Genomic DNA, 27,161 nt, shown 5'->3' on the forward strand with positions numbered 1-27,161 from the left:
ATTATCCTTTGAAGAGGACCAATATTCATATAACATAAACTATTCCCCAACTGATGGGTACCCTTTTAGTTTCCAGATCTTTGCCATCACAAAAAGGATTCCTTAAATGTTTTTTCTGCATTTTAATCTTTTCCATTTTCTTGGATCTCTTTGGAGTGTAGGTCTAGCAATGGTATCATTAGGCCCAAAGGCATATACCATTTAGTAAATGTAGGGAATAGTTTCAGATTATTCTTTAGAATGACTGGACCAATCCACAGCTCCACTAACTATTTCCCTCAGATTTTTGTTTTTTTGCTGAGGCAATTGGGGTTAAATGACTTTCCGAGGGTCACACAGCTAGGAAGTGTGAAGTGTCTGAGGTCAGATTTGAACTCGGGTCCTCCTGACTTCAGGGCTGGTGCTCTATCCATCGTGCCACCTAGCTGCCCCTTCCCTCTGATTAATAAGCATGGTTTTTACCACAAATTGACTTTTGAAAATCTGAAAAACCATCAGAAAGGTCCACTAATTGAGCTATCTTTAAATTAGCCTGATTAAATTTCCAGATTCTTTAGGGGTTTGACTGATTGCTATGCAGCTCCTTCTGTACCTAAAAGATCCTCTGAAGCATTGAATTGGAAAGAAGACTTCATGGGGAACTGGAAAAGCAGCCTTGAGCAACTGAATATCGGTTTTTTATCTTGTAATTTTGAAGAGCCCATTCAATTCAATTAAGTAATTAAATTTATTAAGTGTCTACTGTATGCTATAGGACACAAAGAAAAAAACAATAGTACCCAATCTCAAGGGGCTAGTATTGAGATATGTATGTGTACAAATAAAATATACAAACTATTTTTGAACCAGATCAGTTATTTTCTGATAAAGGGAACACTTAGTAAAGACATTCTCTCATCAATGCAGGTTAACATGTAGTCTTAAAGTGTTGTATGGGGCCCTGAGAAATTTTTTGTCCAGAGTCACATACTGTGTGTCAAAGTTAAGATATGAACCCAGGTTTTCTAGACTCTTAAGAACAGGTTTTTGACCACTATATCACAGTGTTTCTCTATAAAAATATAGAAAGAGTAAATGGGGACTGATTTCATTGTGTAGAGAACTCTCAGATGTGAGTCAGAAGCTTTCTGCAAATTATTGTCTGAGAGTGTTGCCTAGGACACTGAGTAACAGGGGGTCACCCAGCTAGGAAATGTCTGAGCCAGGACTTGCACTCAGGCTGGGTCTCTGTCCACTATGGTAGGCTGCCTCTTAGATAAAATAGATACAAAATACTGGGAAGAAGAAAGGAATAGGTAGAACTAACAGTAGGGAAAGGCTTCCCCAGGAGGTTATATCTGCTCTGTGTATTAAAGAAAAATAAGAATCCTGTGAGACAGAGGTGAGAAGAGTTAACGTTCCAGATCTAGGAGTTCTATGAGGTCTGTGCAAAGGCATGGAAGTAGGAGGCAAAATGTTGTTTGCAAAATCATCTATTAGGTCGCTTTGATTGTAATTCAGAGTTCTTGATGAGGAGGACTATAGGAGTGATCTGGAAAGATAGATTAGCAACAGATTGTGAAGTGCTTTAAATGACACAAAGAGGTGATTTAATTTATCCTGGAAACAATAGGAGGCATGTCTAATTCTTGAGAAGAGGGATGACATGATTTAGGAATGCTGGAAAGATTGTAGAAGAGAGAGACACTTGAGGCAGGAAGACCAATTAGGAGACCATTGTCATTATTAATGCAAGAGGTGATTTCTCCATCAGGGAAACTTGTAATTTTTTAGGCAAGAGAACCTGAACTAGAGTGGTGGCCATGTCACTGGATAGGGAGGGACAGATAGGAAAGTTGATGTGGAAGTGGATTTAATAAGACTTGGCAGTTGATGGACTCTTGAAAGAAGAATGAGCGAGAACTCAGAGGAGAGGATAATGCTGACATCCTGGGTATTAGGAAAGGTGCCGATGCTGTTGAAAGAAATACAAAGTATCTAGAGAGGAGAGGTAAAGATATCTTGGTATTCCTAAGTAGCACTAGCCTAAAAGATTTCCTAGGAGAATAGATTCCCTAATCTGAAGAGGGTTAGCTGCAAGTGGGACATATGTGTGCTGTGAATGCCTACTGACTCTGAGTAGGGATGGAACATGGGCTAATTCTCAGGATCCTCTGGTTGTTCTGTCAACTGATCCTTTGTCTCAAGCTTCTCCAGCATGCTGCCTTCCTCTAGGTTCCAAAAAAAGTGGGGAGCCACTCATCTACATATCAGGATCCCTTTGGGCTGCATATTAGTTTTATCTACATTGTTATTTACTTGGTTTTTAATTTTTTTTAAAGCTTTTTAAAGCTTTTTATTTTCAAAATGCATGCATAGTTTTGCAAAACCTTGTGTTCCCCAATTTTTTTCTCCTTTCCTTCCCCCATCTCCTTCCTTAGATGGCAAGTAATCCAATATATGCTAAATATGTGCAATTCTTCTATACATATTTCCACAATCTTCATGCTACACAAGAAAAATCATATTAAAAAAGAAAAAATGAGAAAGAAAACAAAATGCAAGTAAACAACAAAGGTGAAAATACCATATTGTGATCCACATGCAGTTCCCACAGGCCTCTCTCTGGGTACAGATGGCTTTCTCCATCACAAGACCATCAGAACTGGCCTGAATCATCTCATTGTTGAAAAGAGCCACATTCGTCAGAACTGATCATTACATAATCTTGTTGCTATATACAATGTTCTCTTGGTTCTGTTCACTTCACTAGTATCAGTTCATAAAAGTCTCTCCTGGACTTTCTGAAATCAGCCTGTTGATCCTTGTTTTTTTATAGAACACTAATATTCCATTACATTCATATACCATAACTTATTCAGTCATTTTCCAAGTGATCGGCATCCATTCAGTTTCCAGGTCCTTGCCACTATAAAAAGGCCTGCTACAAACGTTTTTGCACGTGTGGGACCTTTTTCCTTTTTTAATGATCTCTTTGGGATACAGACCCAATATAGATCACACACACAATTTGATAGACTGTTGGGCATAGTTCAGATTGCTCTCCAGAATGGTTGGATTCTTTCACAGCTCCACCAACAATGTATCAGTGTCCCAGTTTTCCCACATCCCCTCCAACATTCATCATTATTTTTTCCTGTCATCTTAGCCAATCTGACAGGTGTGTAGTGTACTAGTGGCTCACAGAAGCTCCGGAAGGAGGTTAGAGATCATTTAAACCAGTAGTTTCCAAGGGGACAAGACATATACTAGGAGGGTACATAGGACTATTGATGAAGGTTTGCAAACGCGATAAGGAACATGGATTTCTTTGCTCTGGCAAATGCTACTCTGTAGGCTCTCTCCAAGGGCTGGGGTGCAACAAAAGGCAACAGGAAGAGTCTAGGGGATGATGCAAGAAAGAAGGCAAAAAGAGAAGGAATAAGCTTTTATTAAGCATGTTATGTACCAGGCACTGTGATAAGTGTTTTGCAAATATTATATTATTTGTTCCTCACAACCATCCTGGGAAGTAGATGCTATCATTTCCCCCATTTTACAACTGAGGAAACTGAGTCAGAAAGTGATTAAGTATTTTATCCAGGATCACACAGCTAATAATTGTTTGAAGTAGCATTTGAACTTAATTCTTCCCAACCTCAGTTCCAGTACTCTATTTATTCCATCATAAACATGGCAACCAGAGACAGACTCAGGCTGACCTGGACGTCCCAGGGTATCCTGATGGCAGTGGTTTCAAGAGGTACAGGACTGAGGAGGTCAGGGACTGGTTATGGCAGTGGTTCTAAAAGGCTAAGGTGACAGTGATTGAGGCAGGGGCAATGGGACTCCTGGAATCCATGGGGGGAGCCAGCTGGGTTTTCTCTTTTCTGTTTTCCTTCAAGAACTTAGAGCTTTGTGATTATAGTTGGGGAGAGCCAGTGAAGGCTGAGGAAGAGTCCGGGACAATGGGGAGAGGTCTAAGGCATAGGCGGCCAGGTGTAACAGGCTGGTAGAAGGTAACAATACTTAATAGGTGTTTTTTGACTATTGGTTATGTACTGAGCACTATGTTAAGTGCTGAGGAAATCAAGAAAAGAATGAACCATCTTAGGATCTCGTCAGGATGTATACAGACATAAAAAAACACAAAATATCTACACTTTGGACAGAAGGCACTAGCATCTGGGCAGACAAAATGGTTATGATTAGATTAGATTAGATTGAGAGCTCCTTAAAGGCAGAATGTCTTTTTGTATCCGAGGCACTTTAGCACAATGCCCGGCACACTGCTGTTACTCAATGGTTTCAGTTCATATGATTTTTATGACCTCACTCTGAGTTTTCTTGGCAAAGATTAATGGCATGATTTGCCATTTTCTTTTCCCGCTCATTTTACAGATGAGGAAACTGAAGCAAATAGGGTTAAGTGATTGGCCAAGAGTTATATAGCTAGGAAGTGTTTGATGCGGAATTTGAATTCAGATTTTCCTGACCCCAAGCTTGGTGTTTTATCCACTGCACCATCTAGCTTTGATAGTTTTTTGTACACACACACACACACACACACACACACACACACACACACACACACACTCTTGCAAACACAAAGATGGGGGGGAGGGAGAGAGAAACAGAAGGAAAGAAACAGAAAGAAAGAGACAGAGACAGAGTGATAGAGAGATAAAGACAGAGAGATACACACACAAAGAAGCAGAGAGACACACAGAGAGAGAGAGACAGACAGAGAAAAAGAGAGAGAGAAAGAGAGACAGATTTAGAGAGACAGAGGGAATGAGAGAGAGGGAGAGAAGGAAGGAAGGGGAAAGAGAGAATCTTATATAAATGTAAGCTGTTATAATTATTTTAAAAATAAGTAAAAGAGTGAGATTATGAATTCTTCAAGTCCCTCTTGTCCTGTTCCTAAAGTATGTAGCTCACAGTCATTAACTTTAGAGCTAAGAAAGAACACAAGAATTCAGTCTAAGAGTGAGAGTATTCACTCCCTCTGTGATTTGGAGTGACTCATCTCTATGCCTCCATTTTTTCATTAGTTAATGGGAATGTTAATATGGGTACCAGCTACTTCACAGAATAATTGTGAGGAAAGTACCGTATAAACCTTAAATCATCATAAACATGAAATATAATTTTAATAATACATATGTATAATTATAATTACACACATCTAATTATAACAATATTTAATAATATATAATAATAATATAATAATTAGGCTTATTATTAAGAGCAATTGTCTAACAAGTTGCAGAAAAGATAGAGGAAGTCCCTCTCTAGACATTCTTATGCTGATGAGGTCACAGGTAGAGGAAGAAAACAAAAATTGAGAGGCAATGGCAACAAGTGGGCCCAGAATCAAGAAGTCTTGGCTTCCAAGATCTACCTCTCATACATGCTGCCTATGTGACTCTGAACAAGTCTCTTAACTTCTCACTGACCTCAGAATGTGGTTGTAGAAAGAGAACTTTGGTCTACTAGTTATCGTATTTAGAGTTGGAAGAGACGGAAGGGCTCAAAATACAAATTTGAAGCCACTATTAAATTCACACCAGTGGCTTCCTATTACCTCCACAATCTAGTATAAAAGTCCTCTATTTGGGTTTTAAAGCCCTCCATCCCCTTCCTATTTTTCTGGTCTTCTAACTCCCTCTTCAGCTCCAGATACTCTGAGATGCAGAGACAATGGTCTCCTGGCCATTCCTTGCACTCTGTCCTCTGGTCTTGGGCACTTTCTCCGGAAGTTCCTTGAAGGCAGGGAATGTTTGGTTATTATCTTTATTTTCCCCAGTACCTTGCACAGTGCCTGGTATATGGTAGACTTTGGATGCATTCTTATTGGATTGAAAAAAGTTGGCTTCCCTTTAGTGCCTGAAAAAACTTTAGTAGGGCAATACCAGAAAGACACACTCCTTTCACCATTTACCTTCTACTTGAGAGGGAAAACAGATTCTGAGTCTTACCAGAATAATGACGTCCCTTTCTATTCTTCCCCTGTGCTTCCCTCCCCTCCCCATCTTTTCTCTCCTTTCCTCCCTTCTTACCTCTTCTTCTCTACCCTCTCCTTTCCCTCTTTCTCTGTCACATGCTCGGGGCTTCCTCTTCCCTCGCTTTTAACCTGTCTGCCTTCCTGCTTAGTGTCATTGGCAGAGGGAGAAAGACTGTGGGAAAATAGTTTATCATCTCTTATGTTCTGGTTTCCTGTGTGCCTTAGAAACCTCAGTGCAAGTGGAACTGTTGGGTCAGAGCGGTTGGTTACGTTCTGCTAAACATAGTCTTGTGTCTGGTATAGCCAAAAGCACAGTATTTCTTCAAAGGCCAACCAAAAATAGAACCCAGGTGTGATGACACCCAGTCATTTCCTCCCAGGCCTTCTCTTCCCCAATGCATTACATTCAACAGAATGTTGGTAAGGAAGGCCCCTCTGTGTGGGGCCCAGTCAAATGCATCTACTAGATGGTAGCGAAGGTGAGGTGGGGGTCCTGCATCAGGGTAAGGAGAAAGGAGAACTCCACAGCCAAGGGGCAGGTTTAATTCATTTTTATTCTGAAACTTTTTTTGCTTTTTGCTCATCTCCTCCTTTCCTCCTATGGCTACTTCTCTCTTCACACAGTCCTGGCTGTCTTGATTGTGCTCAGGAAATCCTATTCTTCTCTGGATCTAGATCTAGAGATGGGAGGGGACTTCCACCCCAAGAGGCTTTTAACCTAACTCCCTCACCTTATGGATGAGGAAAATGAAACTAAACAAGATCATGGAACCCCCTTCCCTCTGGGGGTCACATAGCTAGTACTGAAAGTGAAAATTTGAATTGCAATTTTCTCAAGTCCCATAAACTATATCCATTCTGCCACAGGCTCTTGAAATTAAAAGTTGGGTTTTTCTCTTGATATTTTAATTCTCTCCAGATCCAGAAAAGTGTAAGCCCTCTGTAGACAAGGACTATTTTCACTTTTGCCTTTGTCACAGAGCCTGGCACTAATAAATGCTTAATAAGCATCTATTAATTTGAAATGAATATTGTTTTACCCAGTATAAAACTTTATTATTTTTATGGTTTATTATATTTTATTATATATAATATATATTTTATTATATAGTATTATATAATATATCATTAATATATAATTATTATATGTATTATATATAATTATATATATTATTTATTATAAAAAATCTCATTGCAATGGGGTAAGAAGCTTGACCATTTCCTCTGCATTTTTCTCCTACAAATTGACATCCTAACCATTCTTCCAGGTCCAGCTGACACCTTTTCCATGTAGTCTTCCATACACTGTCCCTACTTCACTCAGGCAGAAATGATTTCTTCCTCAGTCAATCAATAAGTATTTATTAGGCACTCATTAGTTCAATTAGGAGGCATATCAGATAGTGTGTTGGGCTTGGAAGAAGGAAGACTCATTTTCCCGAATTTAAATCTGGCCTCCAACAGTTATACTAGCTGTATGACTGGGCAACTCACTTAAACTTTGCCTCAGTTTCCATAATCTATAACATGAGCCAGAGAAGGAAAAGCAAATCCACTTCAGTGTCTTTGCCAAGAAAACCTCAAATGGGGTCACAAAGAATCAGACTGAACAACAAAGTACTTATGTCTCAGGTATTGAGCTGAGTGCTGGGCATACATCCTTTTGGAGATGAAAGATGCATACTTAAATTTACATACAAAATAAAGACAAGTTAATTTTTTTGGAAGAAGGAGACGAAGGAGGGATGGAGAAGGTGGTATTAGAGCTAAGCTTTGAAAGAAGCCAGTAACTCTAAAAGGCAGAGGGGCAGAGTGAGGAGAGGGAGACTCCAATAACACTTTGTTCTTCTCTTCCCTCCTCCCCACTTAATAGTATTTTTTTTCCAATTACATGTAAAGATAGTTTTCATTTGCTTTTATAAGATTTTGAATTCCAAGTTGTTTCTCCCTCCCTTCTCTTTTCCCACTCAAGACAAAAATCTGCTGTAGGTTATACATATTAAACATATTTCCACATCATTCATATTATGAAAGAAGAATCATAACAAAAGAGAAAAACCATGAAAAATTTAAAAAGTGAAAATAATATGCTTTTTGATCTTCATTCAGACTCCATAGGTCTTCCTTTGGGTGTTGATAACTTTTTTCATAATGAATCTTTTGGAGTTGTCTTGGACCATTGCATTGTTGAAAAGAGCTAAGTTTATCATAATTGATCATCTCACAATTTGTTGTTACCATGTGCAGTGCTGTCCTGTCACTTCACTCAGTATCAGTTCATGCAAGTCTTTCTAGGTTTTTTGAAATCTTCCTGTTCACCATTTCTTATAGCACACTAGTATAATGTACTACAATTGTTCAGCCATTGCCCAGTGGAGGGGCATCCCCTCACTTTCTTTGCCATTTGGTCTTCTCTTATGCTTTTTCAACTTTTAATTTATTTTATAATTATTTGTGCCCATGAATTATGTGGCAGGCATAGGTAGTATGGCTGATAGAGCATCACTTTTGCGAGTTTTCAGGAAGTCTTGGTTCAAATTTTGACTCTGATATTTCCTAGCTGAGTGGCAAGTCACTTAAGCTTTCTGAGACTCAATTTCTTCATCTGTAAAATGAAGATCCTACCTGTGGAACCTACCTTATGAGATTAATGTGGATTCAAATAAGGTAACAGATATCAAACCTTTGCAAACTTTAAAATATTATTCAAATGTCAGGAATTATATAATGAAAATGCCATTGCAATCAGAAAAGAAGCTTAGAAATTTCTTCTACATTTTCTCTGATTGAACTCCTATCCATTCTGTAAGCTGTGAACTCTTTCAGGACAGAGATCAAATCTTATTTGCCCCAATAGTGCCTGGCCATAATAGGAACTCCATAAGTATTTGTTGAAATAGACTATGAGCTTTTTGGGGACAAAAATTAATTTTTTTTCTTTTCTTTGTTTCTCCAGAATTTAGCAAAGTGCCTGCAAGTGGGAGACACTTATTAAATGCTTATTGATGACTTGAATATCAGTAAAGTAAACATTATTAATATAGTTAATGCAAATATAATTTAAAAAAAATAAATAAATATTAATATTAAATAGTTAAACATGATTGACACTTATATACTAGGTGCTTTACTAAGTGCTGGGATGCAACAAGAGGCCAAATGAATCTTTAAAGAACTTACAAAATAATGGGCTAAATTCCTTAAAATCAGGGACTATTTCATTTTTGTCTCCATTCTCAGCATTACTTGGCATAGGGTAAAAACTCAATTGTTTATTGAATGTTGAATGCATGTCAAATTAACTAAAATAATAATAATGCCATCCAGCATTTATGTGGTCCATTAAATTTGTGAAGCAAATTGACCTTACTGGTAAGCTAAAAATTCTTGCCATCAAACTAAGGGAATTTTCAATCTGGAAAGTCTCTTAGTTGAGGTTTTGAGGTTCGAAGAGTGGGATTTCCCAGAATTCTAAGAGTTCTGTAAAACTTCTTTCTTTGCCTGCAAGGAAGGGGCTTGGACAAAGAAATTAGATAAAAACAGGAGTGAACAAGAACTTTATTATTCTAAAGAGAGTACTCCGAGCTAGAAAGCTCTGGATCCAGGCCTTTGGTAGTCTTTCTAAGCATGGGAAACATCACAGTGAACAGTCAACAATACCAATGGGCATTCATTAACTAACTCATCAAACATTCAGCATAGTTCTGCTATGTGTAGACAGCATTACGACAGGTTCTGACATTGAGTTGACAAGACACATACTATTATGTGACTATTAAAAAAAATCTTAAATACATCAGGGAGTAGCAATGTGATGTGCTTTATTATATCCAAAGGAAAAGGTCAGCACCAACAGCAAGAATCAGACTAACATTCATTTTAAAGTTATTTTAGATGATCTTCACAAAATGGGCTAAAATGGGTAGGTAGGGAGCACTATAGTGCATAGAGCACTGAGCCTGGAGTTGGGAAGAGTTAAGTCCCTGAGTTCAAATCTGTCTCAGATATTTACTAGCTATGTGATCCTAGGCTAGTCCTTAATCCTGTTTATGAGCTGGAAAAGGAAATGCTAAACTACCCCTATTTCTCTACCGAGAAAAACCCCAAATGGGGTCATGAAGAATTGGACACGAGTGAACAGTTCCCCTTATGAGGTATGTGACTAAGGTCACCCAGTTAATATGCCTTAGATTTAGTATTCAGATTCAGGTTTCTTGCTGGTTTTTATTGCTAAACTATATGTATCCCCCAAGATATCATAGATAAAGCATTTGGAAAAACAGCTCATATTTTATAAAGAATATTTGACAATGTATATCTTATACAGCAATCAATAAAGGAATATCCACTATAGGATAACTAGGAACTAGAAATTCAAAGGTAAAAATGAGATAGCCCCTGCCCTCAAGGGGCTTACATTCTATTGGGAGAGGGAAGGAGAAGACACTTAATGCATATGAAGTAAATTCCAGGGTAATTTCATGAGAGAAAGTACTAGTAACAAACAGGAATAGGAAAGGCCTTATGTTGGAGGTAAATATAAGGGAAAGAATGTTGGATTTGGAGTCCAAAAAACCTGGATTCAAATCTGCCTCACAATAATAGTAATAATGTTGTTCAGTCACAGCAATTGTGTCTGACTCTATGTGACCCCATTTGGGTCATGAGATTGGAGAGGTTTGCCATTTCCTTCTCCACCTCATTTTTACAGATGAGAAAACTGGGTCAAGCAGGATTAAATGAGGAACCCAGGGTCACGCAGCTAGTAAATGTCTGATCAGTTGGCAAATATTTGGATTTCAATCCAAGAAGATGAGTCTTCCTAACTCCAGGCCCGGTACTTTGTCCACTGGCAGCCTAACTGCCCTCAATAGTAATAATACCTAGCATTTATATGGTGACTATTATGTATCAGGCACAGTGTGTGCTAAGTGCTTTGCAAAGATTACTAATTAATTCTTCTAAACATATTTCCATATTTGTCATGTTGCTCAAAAAATACAAAAAAAAAAAAAAGATCAAAAGGAAAAAACTCAAGCAAACAAACAAACAATAACAAAGGGGAAAATATTATGCTTTGATCCCCATGCAGTCTCCACAGTTCTCTCTCTGGATACAGATGGCATTTTCCATCCCCAAGTAATTGCCTTGGATCACCTCATTGTTGAAAAGAGCCAAGTTCATCACAGTTGGTCATCACACAGTCTTGTTACTGTGGGCAATGTTCTCTTGGTTCTGCTCACTTCAGTTAGCATCAGTCATGAATTCTTTTCATAATATAGTTAATGGAGGCTAAAAATATAAATAGTTAAATAATAAAATTCACAAGAACTCAAAGCTCCCAGACTTTAGTGACCTCTAGGAGCCAGGGCACAGATAAGAATTTCTGACCCACTAAATTCTGCATATTTAAATCGTTTCCAAGCCTCAGTCATAGTCTTTGTATCATAATCTTGTGTAATTATACCAATCCCAAAAGATATAACTCAAAATGGGATTAAGTTCAATTTCTCTTTATTTGGGGAAAAAACCCAAAATTATTGTAAGTACTATCAAAACATCAAGTATGGACATTTACAAGAATAAGAAAGTATCTAAGAATAAAGTGTTTGGGGAAGCTAGGTGGTACAATGGAGAGGGAACCTGAGTCAAATCTGGCCTCAGACACTTATTAGCTGTGTGACTCTGGACAATTCATTTAATCCTAATAGCCTCCAAAAAGAAGAAACAATGTCACTCATTTGTTAATAGGTAGTAGAGTAGAAGAAAAATATAGTGAAGAAATTTCAACAACTTTCAGCCTCATTTCAGGATAAGCACAATCAACTAGGTTTCTTTCCATGCAGATTCTTCCCTAAGTGAAACACCAAGCAAGGAAAAGTTCCAATTGCTCGATGTCATGGTCCCTAAATATGGAGATATGTATGATATATTCTCTGAGGCTGTTTCTGCTAACCTGGCCCTGTGCTCCTTTTCCCCATCCCTCTTCTTCACTTCTACCTTTGACTCTTAGAAGAATATCTTTTTTTTTTCTCTTAAAAAATAAAGCTTTATTGTCTTATTTTTACATTGCAAACATTTACAGATTACAATAATCTCCCGAGAAGTCTCTTGGAACAAAATAAAACATTTAAGCTAAACAATACTATAGTGTCCTCATTTGAAAGTATACACAACATTTCACATCTATCACATTTCTCACCTCTCTATTTTTATTTTTAAAAATAACTTTATTGACAGAACATATGTCTGGGCAATTTTTTACAACATTATCTTTTGCACTCACTTCTGTTCTGAATTTTCCCTTCCCTCCCTCCACCTCCTCCCCTAGATGGCAGGCAGTCTTATACATGTTAAATATGTTATAGTATATCCTAGATACAATATATGTGTGCAGAACCAAACAGTTCAGAAGAATATCTTTTAAAGACTTCCAGTGCAGTGGAAACTCTGCTCTTCAAATCAGAGGTTGCCCCAGGATGGGTGAGGAAGGGGCAGAAAGTAAATCCCAAAGTGCTTGGTAAGCAATGGATTCTTAGTAAACAATGGATTCTTAATCTGGGATTCATGGATTTAAAAAAATTAATAACTCCATTTCTTTTTTATTTTTTCTTATTTTATTTTATACATTTAAAAACTTTATTCTGAGAAGTTTTATGAGTTTAGCATGTCTTCCAAAGGGATCCATGTCACAAAAACAATTAAGAATCCCTACTTAAAATATTTCCTCTACCCATTCGTCTGAGCCTTGTCCATGTAGCCTGTTATAGAACCTTGTTTTCTGGTGTTGGATTTGGATTGCTAGAATTTTGCAGCTTTAGGGGACCTTCAGAGGTGTGAAGGTGCTATGTAGATGTAAACTATTATCTTAGAAAGATATTATATATAACACTTCTATTTAATTATTCAGTAAAATATAAAAAACTGAAGCTCACAGAAGTTTAATTGAATGCCTTGCTTAGTGTCACATAACAATTAAGTATTTATGAGATAGGATTTGAAGCCATCTAATAAAACCTTTTAGTACATACAGAAAAACAAGGGCAGCTAGATACTATGATGGACTGGGCTTGGAATTAGGAAGACTTGTTTTCCTGAATTCAAATCTTGCTTCAGAAACTTACCAGCTGTGGGACCCTGGGCAAGTCACCTAACCTGTTTGCTTCAGTTTTCTCATCTATAAAATGAGCTAGGGAAAGAAATGACAAACCATTCCAGTTCTTTGTCAAGAAAACCCCCAAAAGGGTCACAAAGAGTTAGATATGACTGAAAAATAATTGAACATCATCATAAGCATCATGACCTATATGAGGATTTTCTGGTTCTTTACAGCTGCTAGTGCTTTATCTCACACCAATTGTATTGTTTTTATCACATATATATTTTGTGCATATTTGTTTTGTATATACTTATGTATGCATGCTTTGTCTTATTTGGTAGGAGTAAACTTCTTGAAGAGCAGGGATTGTTTCACTTTTTTTTTGGTAACCACAGGACCTAGCATATAGTAGACAATAAATACTTGCTTGTTTGGCTGAGAAAATGAATGAGGATAATTTTTTTTTTTAAAAAAGAATGAGGTTAATGAAATCTATACAGATTTTTTTCTATAGAATTGTAATTGACTTAATAGTAGTCAATGAGGATATAGACCATAAAATCACCATTATTTTAGGTCTAGTCTAACATCTTTTAAAATGCTCTGGATGACTTTACTTCAGACTTGGAGGAAGGTTCTTTACTTGTCTGTGTTCATCTGAAGATACCTGAAATAGCCCCTTTCTTCCTCCCCCCCCCCCACTATGCAAATCCTTCCCCTTCTTCTAGGTCTAGCTTGAATGTAGGAGTCCTCCAAGAGTCTTGCTTATTTATCCTTCAACATGTCTTGTGTAATTTCACTGTTTCCTTGTCCTCTCAATGAAATTCATAATTCTTTGATAAATATTTATTGAGAACATATTATGGATGCAAGTTCTCTTATAGACTTGTGGATTTAGAATTGAAAGGGACCTGCCCCGTTTCTGCCTCCCTCATTTTATAAATCAAAAACTGAAGGTCAGGGAATTTCAGTGGCTTGCTGCATGTCATCCTGGTAGTGAGCATCAAAGGTGGGACTTGAAAGCTCACAGTCTAACTCCAGAATCAGGTCTCTATCTATTGCAGGCCTCTATATGTGGGAAGATGGAAGTTTATAGACAGCCTCTGCTCTCTGAAAATGAATGGATGAAAAAACGAATAGCACTTATTAAATGTTTACTTGCCCTGTGCTAGATGCCATGCCAAGCTCTGGAAATGCAAAGGCAAAAAATCAAGGAGTTTATATTCTCATTGGAGAATAGATTGGGGAAGTATTATTGGTAAATTGATAAAGAAGTGATGGAAGGTTGTTTGAAGTAAAAGGGATTTAAATAAAAACATGAAAGAAGAAAATTGGAAAGGTGGGTGTAGAGGGAATGGAATAATAAGCAGATGTTAGGAGGCAGAAATAATCATGCCCTATTTGGGGATGGATCATCCTTGTTGGATGTTGGCTCATGTTGGAGAGTAATGGAATTAAATAATAGGAGATAATAAGGAAGTCTGGAAATGTGGTTGGAACTGCAGTGTGAAGGGCTAAATGCCAAAGTAAGGATTTTTTTCCTTTTTTTAATAATAGCTTTTTATTTTCAAAATATGTGCAAAGTTAGTTTTCTACATTTATCCTTGCAAAACCTTGTGTTACAAATTTTTCTTCTTCCTTTCCCACCATGTCCTTCCCCTAGACAGCAAATAATTAATATATTTTCCCCTAAAATCAATAGGGACCCTCTAAATATTCTTGAGTACAGGAGTGATATGATCCAACTTGACTTTTATGAAGATTATTCTGGCAGATTAGACAGGGAAGAGACTAGAAGCAAGGGGACTATTTGGGAGGCTTTTGCTATATCTGTTGACTAAACTGTGGGAGTACAGAGAAGGTGTGGAGTTAGAATTGATGACTTGGCAACTTATTGGATAAGAGGATGGAGGCAATTAAGGATAATTCCAAGGTCCAAGCTGGCACATTTACAAGAAATTAAGATGAGCCAAAGGTTGAAACAAAGCTAGTAATGCAATAGTAAGTATAAAGCCAGGAGCATAGGGAAAGCCAGACTGAGACAGGACCCAAGAAATTAGTTGAGGCCATAGCAAGGCATAACATTCAAAGTCCAGGTAAATGGTCTAGTCCTAGTCTGCAGGAACAATTTAAGGAAAAGGAGGAGAGCAGATGATAATAGAGTTGCCTCTAGCTACTTTTTTTAGGGCTCATTCATGTCCATTAAGATACAATTTTAAATTAGGCTGAGCTGAAGGCTTATGGGTGATGGCACCCAAAAATGGCTTGCTGGGTGATGGTTTGGGGTGGAGAGCAAAGGCTCTGAAAAGCTACTGTCACACAGAATCACACAGCTGGGATCACACAGCTGGGAATTGTCTGAGATCAGATTTTAATTCAGGAAGATGAGTCTTTTTGACTCCAGGCCCAGCTCTATACTCTGCCATCCACTCTGCCTATCCACTCTGCCATTTCACTGCTCCTATTTTTGTGTATGCTAAATAGTAAAATATAATGAAAAAGTTCTTGGAAAATGGAGACTGAGTTCTATGCAGGGTAGTGTGCTAAGTACAAGAGTGAAGTAGACATGGTTCTAGTCTTGGTGCAGTTTATAACCCATAAAGGGCAATAAGACATGCAAGGAATTGTAATAAAAAATGGAATAAGCATCGTTGGAGAAGTACAGAAGATGTCATGTGAGCATAAAAGGATAAGAAAGCTGACTATTGGCTGGGACAGATCAGAGGTGACTTTGTAGCCTTGAATGATGCATAGGATTTTGATAGGAGGAAATGAATGGGAAAGGAGGGAAGAAGATATTCTATACAAAGAGAAAAGCATAAATAAACATAGACAGAGGGAAAGAACGTTTTTGAAAAGAATCCAGCCTGATATGAGTGAATAGGAATAAAGGAAGGTATGCCTCCAAATAACAGTAGACAACATGGAGAAGCAGAAAAATCAATTACAGAACACCAGGATTCAAATCCCACCTTAGACATTTACTGGTTTTGTAACCATGAACAAAAACATCTGAAGCTCAATTTCTTTTTCTACATAATAGATATAAAAGTTCCTCTGATACTTACCTCTCATAGTCATTGTGAGGATCAAGTGAACTGATGCATTTAAAGCATTGAACAACTTACAAATTCTTAATAAATCTCATCTATTATTATTGATATGGAAACTGAGGAGCAAAGAGGTTAATTTGTTCAGCTGATCAGACAGGTGATAAGTAATAGAATCAGGATTTGAAACTAGATTTTTTTTTTTCTCCAAATCTTGTGACCTTTCCATCCCACTTCCCATGGGTTTTCAGAAGAATATATTGAATTTATTTTTAGACATACTATAGATTTTATATATACTTATACAGCACCTATTCTTTTATTCCCTCAACTTGCACTTTCATTGGTGGGATGAGTCTCCAGACTGTTTACATTACTCTCTGGTATAAAGGTATAGTCTATGGGTCTGGAGCTCTCAAAACTATAACTGACTAGCCTCCACTGGTCTATTTCTATTAAATTCTATTCTATTCTATTCTATTCTATTCTATTCTATTCTATTCTATTCTATTCTATTCTATTCTATTCTATTCTATTCTATTCTATTCTAATTCTATTCTATTCCCATTAGACGCAATTAGCTCAAAGCAAAGGCATTTACTTGGAGCTTATAGTAAGAACAATAGCTACAAAACATTCTCCCCATAATTACAGAGTATATTCTTCTGCATTTATGGGAAGATTGGGTATAAAGTTAAAGTGAAGCATGGAGGGAACAGATGTGACCAAAACAACTCACACTTACAGGACTGCTGTGATGAGGTGGAGATAACATGTGACAAATTCACAACAATCATTCTCTTTGTCAAAAAGACAAACTCCATGTTTAGGAGAAGAGTTTTCAGACAAAATAAGCTGCAAAATAGGCACCATAAGTGACAGATAGGAAATGCAGTTGGTAGAGCAGATAGTTAGGAAGGAAAAAAAATTAGGAAGAATCCATTAAATGAAATCTAAGCTTGTTATTTTAGATCCACCGAGGAGTTTAGCAGACTAACCAGAGTTGGCCAGAGTGCGGGGGTAAAGGCACTGTTTTAAAGGGAAGGCACTATGAGGGAGAGAAATGTATTTCAATGATACCTCAAACTAATTAACTCCTCAACTTCTGGATAGGGTGTCTTTTACTGGATAAATGGCTTTGATATTGGATGCTACGGTTGATTGGGGGATAAAGGAGTAGAGAGAAAAATCTCATTGTCTTTTAGTATGGGCATAAGGATCTTACCACACAAAGCTGCTTCCAATCTGGACTCATTAAAAGTGACAACCTATGTCAGCTGATTCCAGGGCAGTCAGGCTTAACTATCCAAAGATCTCCAGAGGACTGGCCAGATTTCACCTGTCCTCCCATTTCAATTTACTCAAAGAAACAGGTTCCCTCTATGTAAAAGAACTCGGGGTGGGGGGGTAGATGGATCTTTACAATTCGTTTAATGCTTCATTCACATTAGTGCTTGTTTACCTTTTTTTTGACTTTGGCTTTCTGTGACTCCATTCATTAGAGAGGTGGAGATGGAATGCAACTGGTACACAGAACAGCATCTCCTGATCCCTCTCTCCATGAGTATTGAAATACCTGTTATCTCTCTGATAGATTGTAAATTCATAGAGTGTGGTCTTTTGTCTTCATATCCCCAGTGGTTAACCTATTAGATAAATGAATTTCTTGAAGCTGAATGAAGAGATATCTCTGGTAGATAACCCAGATGAAGACGTCCAGCAGTTAGAGAAGTTCTAAGTGGCCTCTCCCACCCACCTTTGCTCTATGGCCTTTGTGTTCAGCTTTTCTTAACCTCTCTTCTCTATGTCTTCCTTCCTTGTCATTCCTTCAAACTTCTATTTCCACTGTCTTGAAGTTGCATTACATGCTGCTTCCTTCCCTGGCAGCTGCCTTTGTCAAGCCTGGCACTTCTGCTTCTGGGTACAGTGTGGGAGTGGGAGTGACTGTGGCAGAGCAAAATCATCGGCGTCTGGTGGAGGGATGAGAAAGCCTGGAGGCAAGATTCATTCATTTATTCAATAAGCATTTATAAAGCATCTATTATGTGCAAGGTGCTATGCTAAAAGGTAGAGATAAAAAGACAAAATAGAAAACCTTTCTACCTTCATGGAACTTCAGTTAAGTTATGTAGGGAGGGGCAAAACAACATATTTATAGATAATATAAAATATATTCAAAACACAAAGTAAAGAAGAGGATGATTTAGAATAGACCTCACATTCCTCACATAGGAGTTGACATTTGAGCTGAGCCTTGAAGGAAGCTTGTGAGTCCAATCAGTCAAAAAGTATGGGGTTCCAAAAGTCTTAGTGGAGTTTTAAGATTTAATAGCTTAAGACTACCCTAAGACTCTTGAAAAGCTATGTATTTATTAAGCACCTGCTTGATGGTTCAGTGGATAGAGTGCTGGGCCTAGAATAAGGAAAAACCTGAGTTTAAACCTAGCCTCAGACACTCACTAGCTACGTGATGCTAGGCAATCTCTATTTATCTTAATTCACCAAAGAAGGAAATGGCAAATGATTTCAGTATCCTTGCCAAGAAAACCTCATGGATGGCATGGTTCACGGGCTCATGAAGACTGAACAACATGATGTTTTAGCTTCAAGGACAAGAGATGGCCCTGGAGTGTGTGGAACACTGGATTTATTCTCCATGGGGAGGGAGCCCCTCTGCAGCCAATCTCATGCAGACTCCTCTCTTTGCTATCTCCTAACAGGACTGAGATGCTCTGGCCCTAGCTGTCCTCTGGCAGCATGTCTGGGGTGTCCGAGCCCCTGAGCCGGGTGAGGGTAGGTACTCTGCGCCGGCCCGACATCCCTCCAGAGCCTGTGGTGGTGGTGCCTGTGGATGTGGAGAAGGAGGATGTACGGATCCTCAAAGTCTGCTTCTATAGCAACAGCTTCAACCCTGGGAAGAACTTCAAGCTGGTCAAGTGCACTGTGCAGACAGAGATCCAGGTAAGATCTGGGAATGGGTAAGGGGGGGTTAATTAGACCTTTGGTTTAAAAACAGAGGCCCTGAATTCAAATCCATTTCTACCCTTTAATGGTTGTACAACCTTTGACTAGATTCAGCCACTCTGGATTGTAGTTTACTTGTCTGTAAAATGAAAAGGGATGGACTAGATGACCTTTAAAATTACTTTCAGCTCTCCAACCCATGATCTTTTCATTTCCTTTGAGCAGACCCAGCTCAACTGTTCTGCTCCTTCATCCAGGAGAACCCCTTGAGGGAGCTTGCCTTGTTAGGAAACTTTTACTGATACCAAGTCAACATTTTCTTCCTAGTAACTTTTTGTTTCTGGGTTCTGCCCTTCTTGGGACTAAGGGAATAAAAGTGATCTTTCTTCCACATGATATAGCCATGTAATCCTGGGCAAGTCACTTAACCCTGTTTGCCTCAATTCCTCATCTATAAAGTGAGCTGAAGAAGGAAATGACAAAGACTCCAACAGCTTTGCCCAAAAACCCATATGGAGTCATGAAGATTTGGACATGATTAAGCAACTACAAACTTCTACCAATTTCTGTCCTTTAAGGCTTAGTGGAACAAGTATATAATTCTCTTCTGCATGAAGAATATTAATTGCTCCTTAGAAAATGACCAGGGGTGAATTAAACCATATATGCCTATAGAGCCAGTAATACTACTATTGGTACATTATCAGAATATGTTAAAAACAGAGACAAAGATTTTATTTAACATTTTGACAGAAAAAAATGGAAACAAAGAGAATGCCTTTAACTGGAAAGTCCTTGTAGCTAAACAAACTGTGGTACATGAATATAATTGCATATTAATAAACTGTAAGAAATGACAAATGCAAAGAATTAAGAGAGTCTTTGGAAGATATATGAATTAATGTAGTGCAGAGTCATCAGAATCTAGAAAATAATCCACACCATGGTCACAATCAAAAAGATTGAAAAACATCAATGTTCTGATTATTTCAGTAAAAAAACATAAAAAGGGATGGTTAATTTATTAGTCAAGGTAAGTTTCAAGATGATAATTTCTTTTTTCTGTTGAATTTTTATTTTATTTTATATTTTATTTTTATTACAGCTTTTTATGTTCAAATTATAGTTTTTTATTTACAAGATATATGCATGGGTAATTTTTCAGCATTGATAGTTGTAAAACCTTTTGTTCCAACTTTTCCCCTCCTTCCCCCCACCCCTTCCCTCAGATGGCAGGTTGACCAATACTTGTTAAATATGTTAAAGTATAAGTTAAATACAATATACATATACATATCCAAACAATTATTTTACTGTACAAAAAAAATCGGACTTTGAAACAGTGTACAATTAGCCTGTGAAGGAAATAAAAAATGCAGGTGGACAAAAATAGAGGGATTGGGAATTCTATGTAGTGGTTCATAGTCATCTCCCAGAGTTCTTTCGCTGGGTGTGGCTGGTTCAGTTCATTACTGCTCTATTGGAACTGATTTGGTTCATCTCATTGTTGGAGAGGGCCACGCCCATCAGAATTGATCATCATATAGTATTGTTATTGAAGTATGTAATGATCTGCATGGATAATTTTTCAACATTGTTCCTTGTGTCCCAAAATTTTCCCTCCCTTTCTCCCCACTCTCTCCTTTAGATGGCAAGTTATCCAATATGTTAAACATGTTAAAAACATAATTAAATCCAATATACTTATACATATTTATACAATTATGTTGCTGCACAAGAAAAATCAGATCAAAAAAGGGAAAAAATAAGAAAGAAAACAAAATGCAAGCAAACAACAAAAAGAGTGAAAATGCTATGTTGTGACCCACAGTCCTCTCTCTGGATGTAGATGGCCCTCTTCATCACAAGATCATTGGAACTGGCTTCAATCATCTCATTGTTGAAAAGAGCCATGTCAAGATGATAATTTCTTAAATAGAAATTAAATATTCATATTTCAAATACTTAGCAGTTCTGGTGAGATATTCCCCATTGTTTTAGCTACTTTCCCCCTTTCTTTTGCATCTTGGCTTCTATTTATTAATAGTTAAGGCCATTTTCTGTTCTTTCAGGTCTTTGATCCTAAAACTGGAATAAAAGCTTAAAATCCATTATTGTATTACCAGTGGAAAATTGAATCCCACTAGTCCAAATCCTGCTGCTTTGGCCATTATCCATAAAGACTGTTTGACAGGGAAACTGTTTCTTAAAATAGCAACCAATCTTGACTAATAAGGATGGGCAGTGAAGTATGTCTCTTTTTCAGTAGAAAGGTAGTAAATTATGGTTGTAGAGTGAGGTATGCATTGTCAGACAGAGACAATATGTTGGGTTTTTTTTTTTGCTTGGTTTTACTTTGTTATAAGGCTTTAAGGATTCTGTTGAAAAGAATGAAAGGGGGTGTCAATGAGAATTAACAACACTATAATAAAGGAAAAAAGCATCAGTAAAACAATTTTTAATTGTTTCTAATGTTGCTGAGGGAAAAGAAGGTATTGTAGGCAGAGAAATGCTAAATTTGCAGAGGTAAGAATGTACATAGCATTGGTAGTAGTGGTGGTGGTGGTGGTGAGGATATTGAATCAGTCAGTCTGTCTGGAGCAGACTGTATAGAATATAGTAAGATACGAACCTGGAAAGGTATGATAGCAAAGAATCTTGAATACAAGGCTACAGAGTTTGGCTTTATTTTAAAAGTACTTGGAGAACTGAAAATTTTTGGCAGGAAACAATATGATGAAATTGATATTTTGGGGATATTAATCAGGCTATGGTATTCAGGATGGATTGCAGGTGGGAGGATGGGAGTTCATTTAGGAGGAAAAATTTCTGCTATAAGGTTCTGTAGCCAGAACTGAAGTGGTGGTAGCAGAGAAAGAAAGGAAAGGTATGTGAAAAGAGAGAAGGATTCAGCATCAAGAGACCTGGATTTAATCCTGACTCTGCCAGTCATCTATCAATCAACAATCCATCTTGTTGTTAATGATCTCCTAGTCCTGCTTATTTCACTCAGCATCAGTTCATGTAAGTCTCTCCAGGCCTCTCTAAAATCATCCTGCTTGTCATTTCTTACAGAACAATAATATTCCATAACACTCATATACCACAATTTACTCAGCCAATCTCTAGCTGATGGGTATTCATTCATTTTCCAGTTTCTGGCCACTACAAAGAGGGCTGCCACAAACATTCTTGCACATACAGGTCCTTTCCCTTCTTTAAGATCTCTTTGGGATAAGCCCAATAGAAACACTGCTGGCTCAAAGGGTATGCACAGTTTGATAACTTTTTGAGCATAGTTCAAAATATTTTTCAGAATGGTTGGATCTGTTCACAACTCCACCAACAATGCATCAGTATCCCAGTTTTCCCGCATCCCCTCCAAAACTGGTCATTATCATTTTCTATCATTTTAGCCACTCATGAGGCATGTAGTGGTATCTCAGAGTTGTCTTAATTTGCATTTCTCTGCTCAATAGTCATTTGGCACACCTTTTTATATGACTACAAATAGTTTCAGTTTTTTCATCTAAAAATTGTCCATTTATATCCTTTGACCATTTATCAATTGGAGAATGGCTTGAAGCACCCACTATATCTTAAATACTGTATCAGGACGTGGGTATACAAATCAAAAGTGAAAGAGTCCCTGCCTTCAAGGAACTTATATTCTCTTAGGGGAGACAGCATGTATAACATATAAACATAATATATACAAAAGAAATACAAGGTAATTTTTGGGAGAAGGCATCATTGGGGTGGGAAAGGACAGAAATAATAATGTTTCTCATATAGAAATAGCATTTGAGTTGAGATTTAAATGAAATAGGGATTATTTGATACTAAAGTGCTGATGGAGTGCTTTCCAGGAGTGGACATAGCATGTTTGAGGATGGAATAGCAGGTTTGAGGAACAGTAAGCAGGCTAATTTGGCCTGAGCAATTCTGGGCAAGACACTTAAATTCTGGGTATAAAAATAAGAAGGTTGAATTAGATAGATGACTTCTAAGGTCTCTTCCGGCTCTAAATCTTTGGTTCTATAACATTGTGTAAAGGAAGTTTTGAAATAAAACTCAACAGGTGTCATTTTAAATTGGATACAAAAAGACAAGGAAATGGGAGAACTGAAAAATGGTTGCTACTCTAGGCTTGGGTGAATGAGAAAGTTACAACAGTTTTAGGGACTGGACAGATGGTTTGGGAAAGAGGGTAAGTTAGTTTTTGATAGTGAAAATGGAAATATGGGCCTAGAGTTCAGATAAGATGTATAGTGGATGAGCCTTCCAAGTGTCAGAGTATAAGAAAAACAAAAAGATGAAGACTGAACCTTGGGATATATCTTAATTTTAGGCATAGGAGGAAAGAAAAGCATAAAAACATTAGAGAAGAAGCAGCCAGAAAGGTAAAAGAACAAGGAGATAGAAGTGTCATAGAAAACAAAGGAGAAGAGTTCCAAATTGAGAATAGTGTCATGTATTGCACCCTGCTCCCCTGGGATACTTACGACACAATTACCCTTTGGTTGATCCTCAACTTTAGCTTTTTGGAAGCAGTATTAATTCCATAATCCACAATTCGATAACATCATTGGAAATGTATTGGTGCTTCAGTTAAATGCTGCTGAGACTTATAGTTTGAGGGAACTGGGACTTGGTCATTATATGCTTTATCGTGTCTTAGAAAGAACAGTTATAGAAGAGCAGTGACGAGAGAAGAAAGGTTTCAGATGGGTGAGGGAAAAATAGATTTTGTTCAATAATGGACCTGGGGAGCAGACCATTGGTTAGGGAAGTTGTTCTGTTAAAGGGGACAGCAAGATCAGACAAAGTAGGCTTCCCTTAGAATGATGAAAGCGTGTGTGTGTGTTTGTGTTTGTATGTGTATGTGTTTATGTGCTCAAAGAAAGAGCAAGTGGAATGGAGCAAGAATGAAGATGTTTTTAACAAAATTTCCTTTTACAAGCTGGTGTGCTATGAATGGTAATTGGCATCAGTGTTTCAGGACATTGGTAGCAGTGATTTTCCAGGCTTTTGAGGAGGGAACTTTTGCCAGGTTACTCCCTAAAAGGTAATTTGTACCTCTTGTACCTCAAATGATTCCATCACTCACAAAGATTTGAATTATCCATATGGATTCAAGATAAGAACATAGTCTTTTTGTGCAAAGAGCAGGATGTGTCTGTGAAGGTTCTGTACTACTTTATCAAACCCACTGAAAGTTAATAGTGGTTGTGAAGGGGCTTAGGATTGTCTTAGTTCCCCAAATAGACTCAACTTGCCCTTTAGAAGGTTAAGGAACACATCTTACGTTTGGAAAACATTGTGGTTTATTGGAAAGAACAGTAGACTTAGAGTTGGGGGAAACCTGAAGCTGAATGAGATTTGACACTTTGTCACTTTGTGATTGTGGGTAATCCCCTTCATCTTTCTGTGTACTTCAAGTTCCTCAGATTGAAATCTGTGATCCTTACACACAGCATCTTTCTAGTCTTACTTTTTTAAAAAAAGACCACAATAACTCCAGGTTACTTTCAAAACTGCCTTCTAAACTTCTTTCTGTTCCCTTCTGTGAATTTTTAAAAGTCTCTCTCTGTCTCTCTGACTCTCTCTCTCTCTCTCTCTCTCTCTCTCTCTCTCTCTGTCTCTCTGACTCTCTCTGACTCTCTCTCTCTCTCTCTCTCTCTCTCTCTCTCTCTCTCTCTCTCTGTCTGTCTCTCTCTCTCTCTGTCTCTGTCTCTCTCTCTGTCTCTTTCTGTCTCTCTGTCTCTCTCTGTCTCTCTCTCTGTGTCTCTTTCTGTCTCTCTCTTTGTCTCTCTCTCTCTGTCTCTCTCTCTCTCCTTTCTCTCTCTTTTTCATTTTTTCTCTGTTTTTCTCTTCTTCTTCATATATGCCCATTTCAAAAAATATCTGTCTTCTCCTGATGCTTGCACCCATCATCTTTCTGTCAGGAGATAGGTAAAAATTCTTCTTAGGTCCTTTGGATACATGGGTGGTTATTGCTTTGATCAAAGCTTTTCAATCTTTCAAAGATATTTTTCTTCATACTGTTGTTTTTTTATAACTTTCCTACAGTTCACTCTGTATCAGTTCATACTCTCCAGGAATTTCTGAAATAATCTTTTATATTGCTCAATAATATTCCACTATATTCATATGCCACTATTTCTTCAGCCATTACCTAAAAGACCTCCCCAGATTCTAGTTCTTTGCTTTCCCTTTTTCCTATTTAATTCTTTATTCAAGATTAGGAAATTTGTTTTACTTGTGGCTATTTTTTTCCTTGTATTATTCTCTTGTTTAATCTTCTCTTTCCTCCCCATTTCTGCCTACTTGACTGTTTAATTTGATGTAATTCAATACCAAGCTGTGACTATACCAACATGTGTAATTATGTATGTTAAATACCCCTTTGTTTATTTCATATAAAAATAAGGTTTGTCTGATGCCTATTTCTTTCAATTATACTCTTTTCATGCACTCTAGTGATGAGAAATAGCAAACTCGGCCACCTTCTCCCTCTTTTCCTTTCATTTCCCTCTTTTCACGCTCTCAAAACAAAACCAATCTTCTTGCTATGTCCTCTGTTTTTCTTTTTTAATTCCCACAATATATTTTGAAAACTTTAATAATCTGAAGGGATATTTATTTTTTTTTCCCTATTAGGATTTTAGAACTACATCATCATTCAACACCCTACAATTGCTCCATTATATTTACCTTTCTGGATTTATCTGGACTTTTCAAATTTCTTACTCAATTTTGGTCTAGTCATCAGAAACACTGAAGTTCTCTTTTCCTTTTTGAAATATTGCAGTCCAAAATCTCCTCTCATTTATAGGAGAAGCTGCTTGGTCTTGTGTGATACTGACTATGATTCCTTGGTATTTGAATAACTTTTTTCTAGATGTTTGATTTTTTTTTTTTTACATGAAAGTGTTCTGATTTTCACTATGACATTCATGAGATTTCTCCTTAGAGAAGGGGATTAGTAGATTGTTTCTATTTTTAGTTTTCCCTCTAGTTCTAATAGATCGGGGAAGTTTTTGTTTATGACATACAGAGTTCTGATTATTTTTAAAAATAATAGTTTTTAGAGAATCCAATGATGTTTTGTTTATTTATTCTACAAACTTTTATTAATACTATTTTTTTTGGCTCAGAACTGTATCTCAGGGGAGATACAGATTTGAACCTCTGCCATAGGGAAGGCACATTACAGTATGATGGGGTTATGAGATGAAGAAATAACCATAATATGAAATACTGCATAAGTGAATTACAGGAGAAGCAGAAAATAAGAGAAGCTTCAGGTGAGAGAAGAAAGAATCTTAGTAACAAAATCTAGTGATTCTTGAACTATTTCCCTCTGACCTATTTTCCAGGCTAACACTTTGGAGGAAGAGTGGCTGGCCCTGTTGGGCCTTATCATAGGTCCCTTAAGTCACTGTGCTGATCTCCTCCTTCTGGGATCAAACCCTACTCTACAGCTTTGAAATGTATAGTGATGCATCTTCAGGACAGAGTGCATAAGGATCATTGCTGTTCTATTTTTGTTCCTTTTCCTTGGCCTTTCTGATTATGATAGATCTTTCTCATCTCTTTTTTGGGGGAGCCTTCATTCTTGTTATCTCTGGACAAAGAGCCTTGAAGACTACATGCATTCCTGATCCTAGGAGGCTGCCAGATTGCCTGTACTAGTACTAGAACAGGATTTTCTGGCATGATTCTTTACTTTTGGCCATGCACTTCTAAATGTCTTTTTTGTGTATTTCTGGGGTGGAAAAATCCACTCAATATAGTTTTACTTTGGGATTTTTATTTTGTTTAGCAAGAATTTGGGTTTTTGGTGGAGTGGGTATGTGAGAGCTACATGTTTTTGCCTCCTGTTTAGGCAACCATCTAGACAAAAGTACATAGATACAGATGTTTTAAATCTTCCATGGAATCATTCAATAATCACTGCCTACAGTGGTAGGGGTGTTACACAGAATTGAAGGAAGCACAAGGAGCTTAGAGACTCTTGAATATCATCTTTTATCTTTGTATTCTTAGCATCTAGCAT

At 37.4% G+C, this 27,161-nt stretch overlaps 1 protein-coding gene across 1 annotated transcript in view; it reads left to right on the forward strand.

The window, feature by feature from the left end:
- The window catches only part of PTK2B (protein tyrosine kinase 2 beta), a 168,551-nt gene that overhangs the window by 81,952 nt on the left and 59,438 nt on the right, over positions 1-27,161 (forward strand). Inside the window, 1 exon segment of the mRNA XM_074288376.1 lies at positions 18,856-19,096. Coding sequence (XP_074144477.1) covers positions 18,893-19,096 — 204 coding nt within the window. The 5' untranslated portion in view covers positions 18,856-18,892.

The sequence above is a fragment of the Sminthopsis crassicaudata genome, chromosome 2, assembly GCF_048593235.1.
Source record: "Sminthopsis crassicaudata isolate SCR6 chromosome 2, ASM4859323v1, whole genome shotgun sequence".
Taxonomy (NCBI): Eukaryota; Metazoa; Chordata; class Mammalia; order Dasyuromorphia; family Dasyuridae; genus Sminthopsis; species Sminthopsis crassicaudata.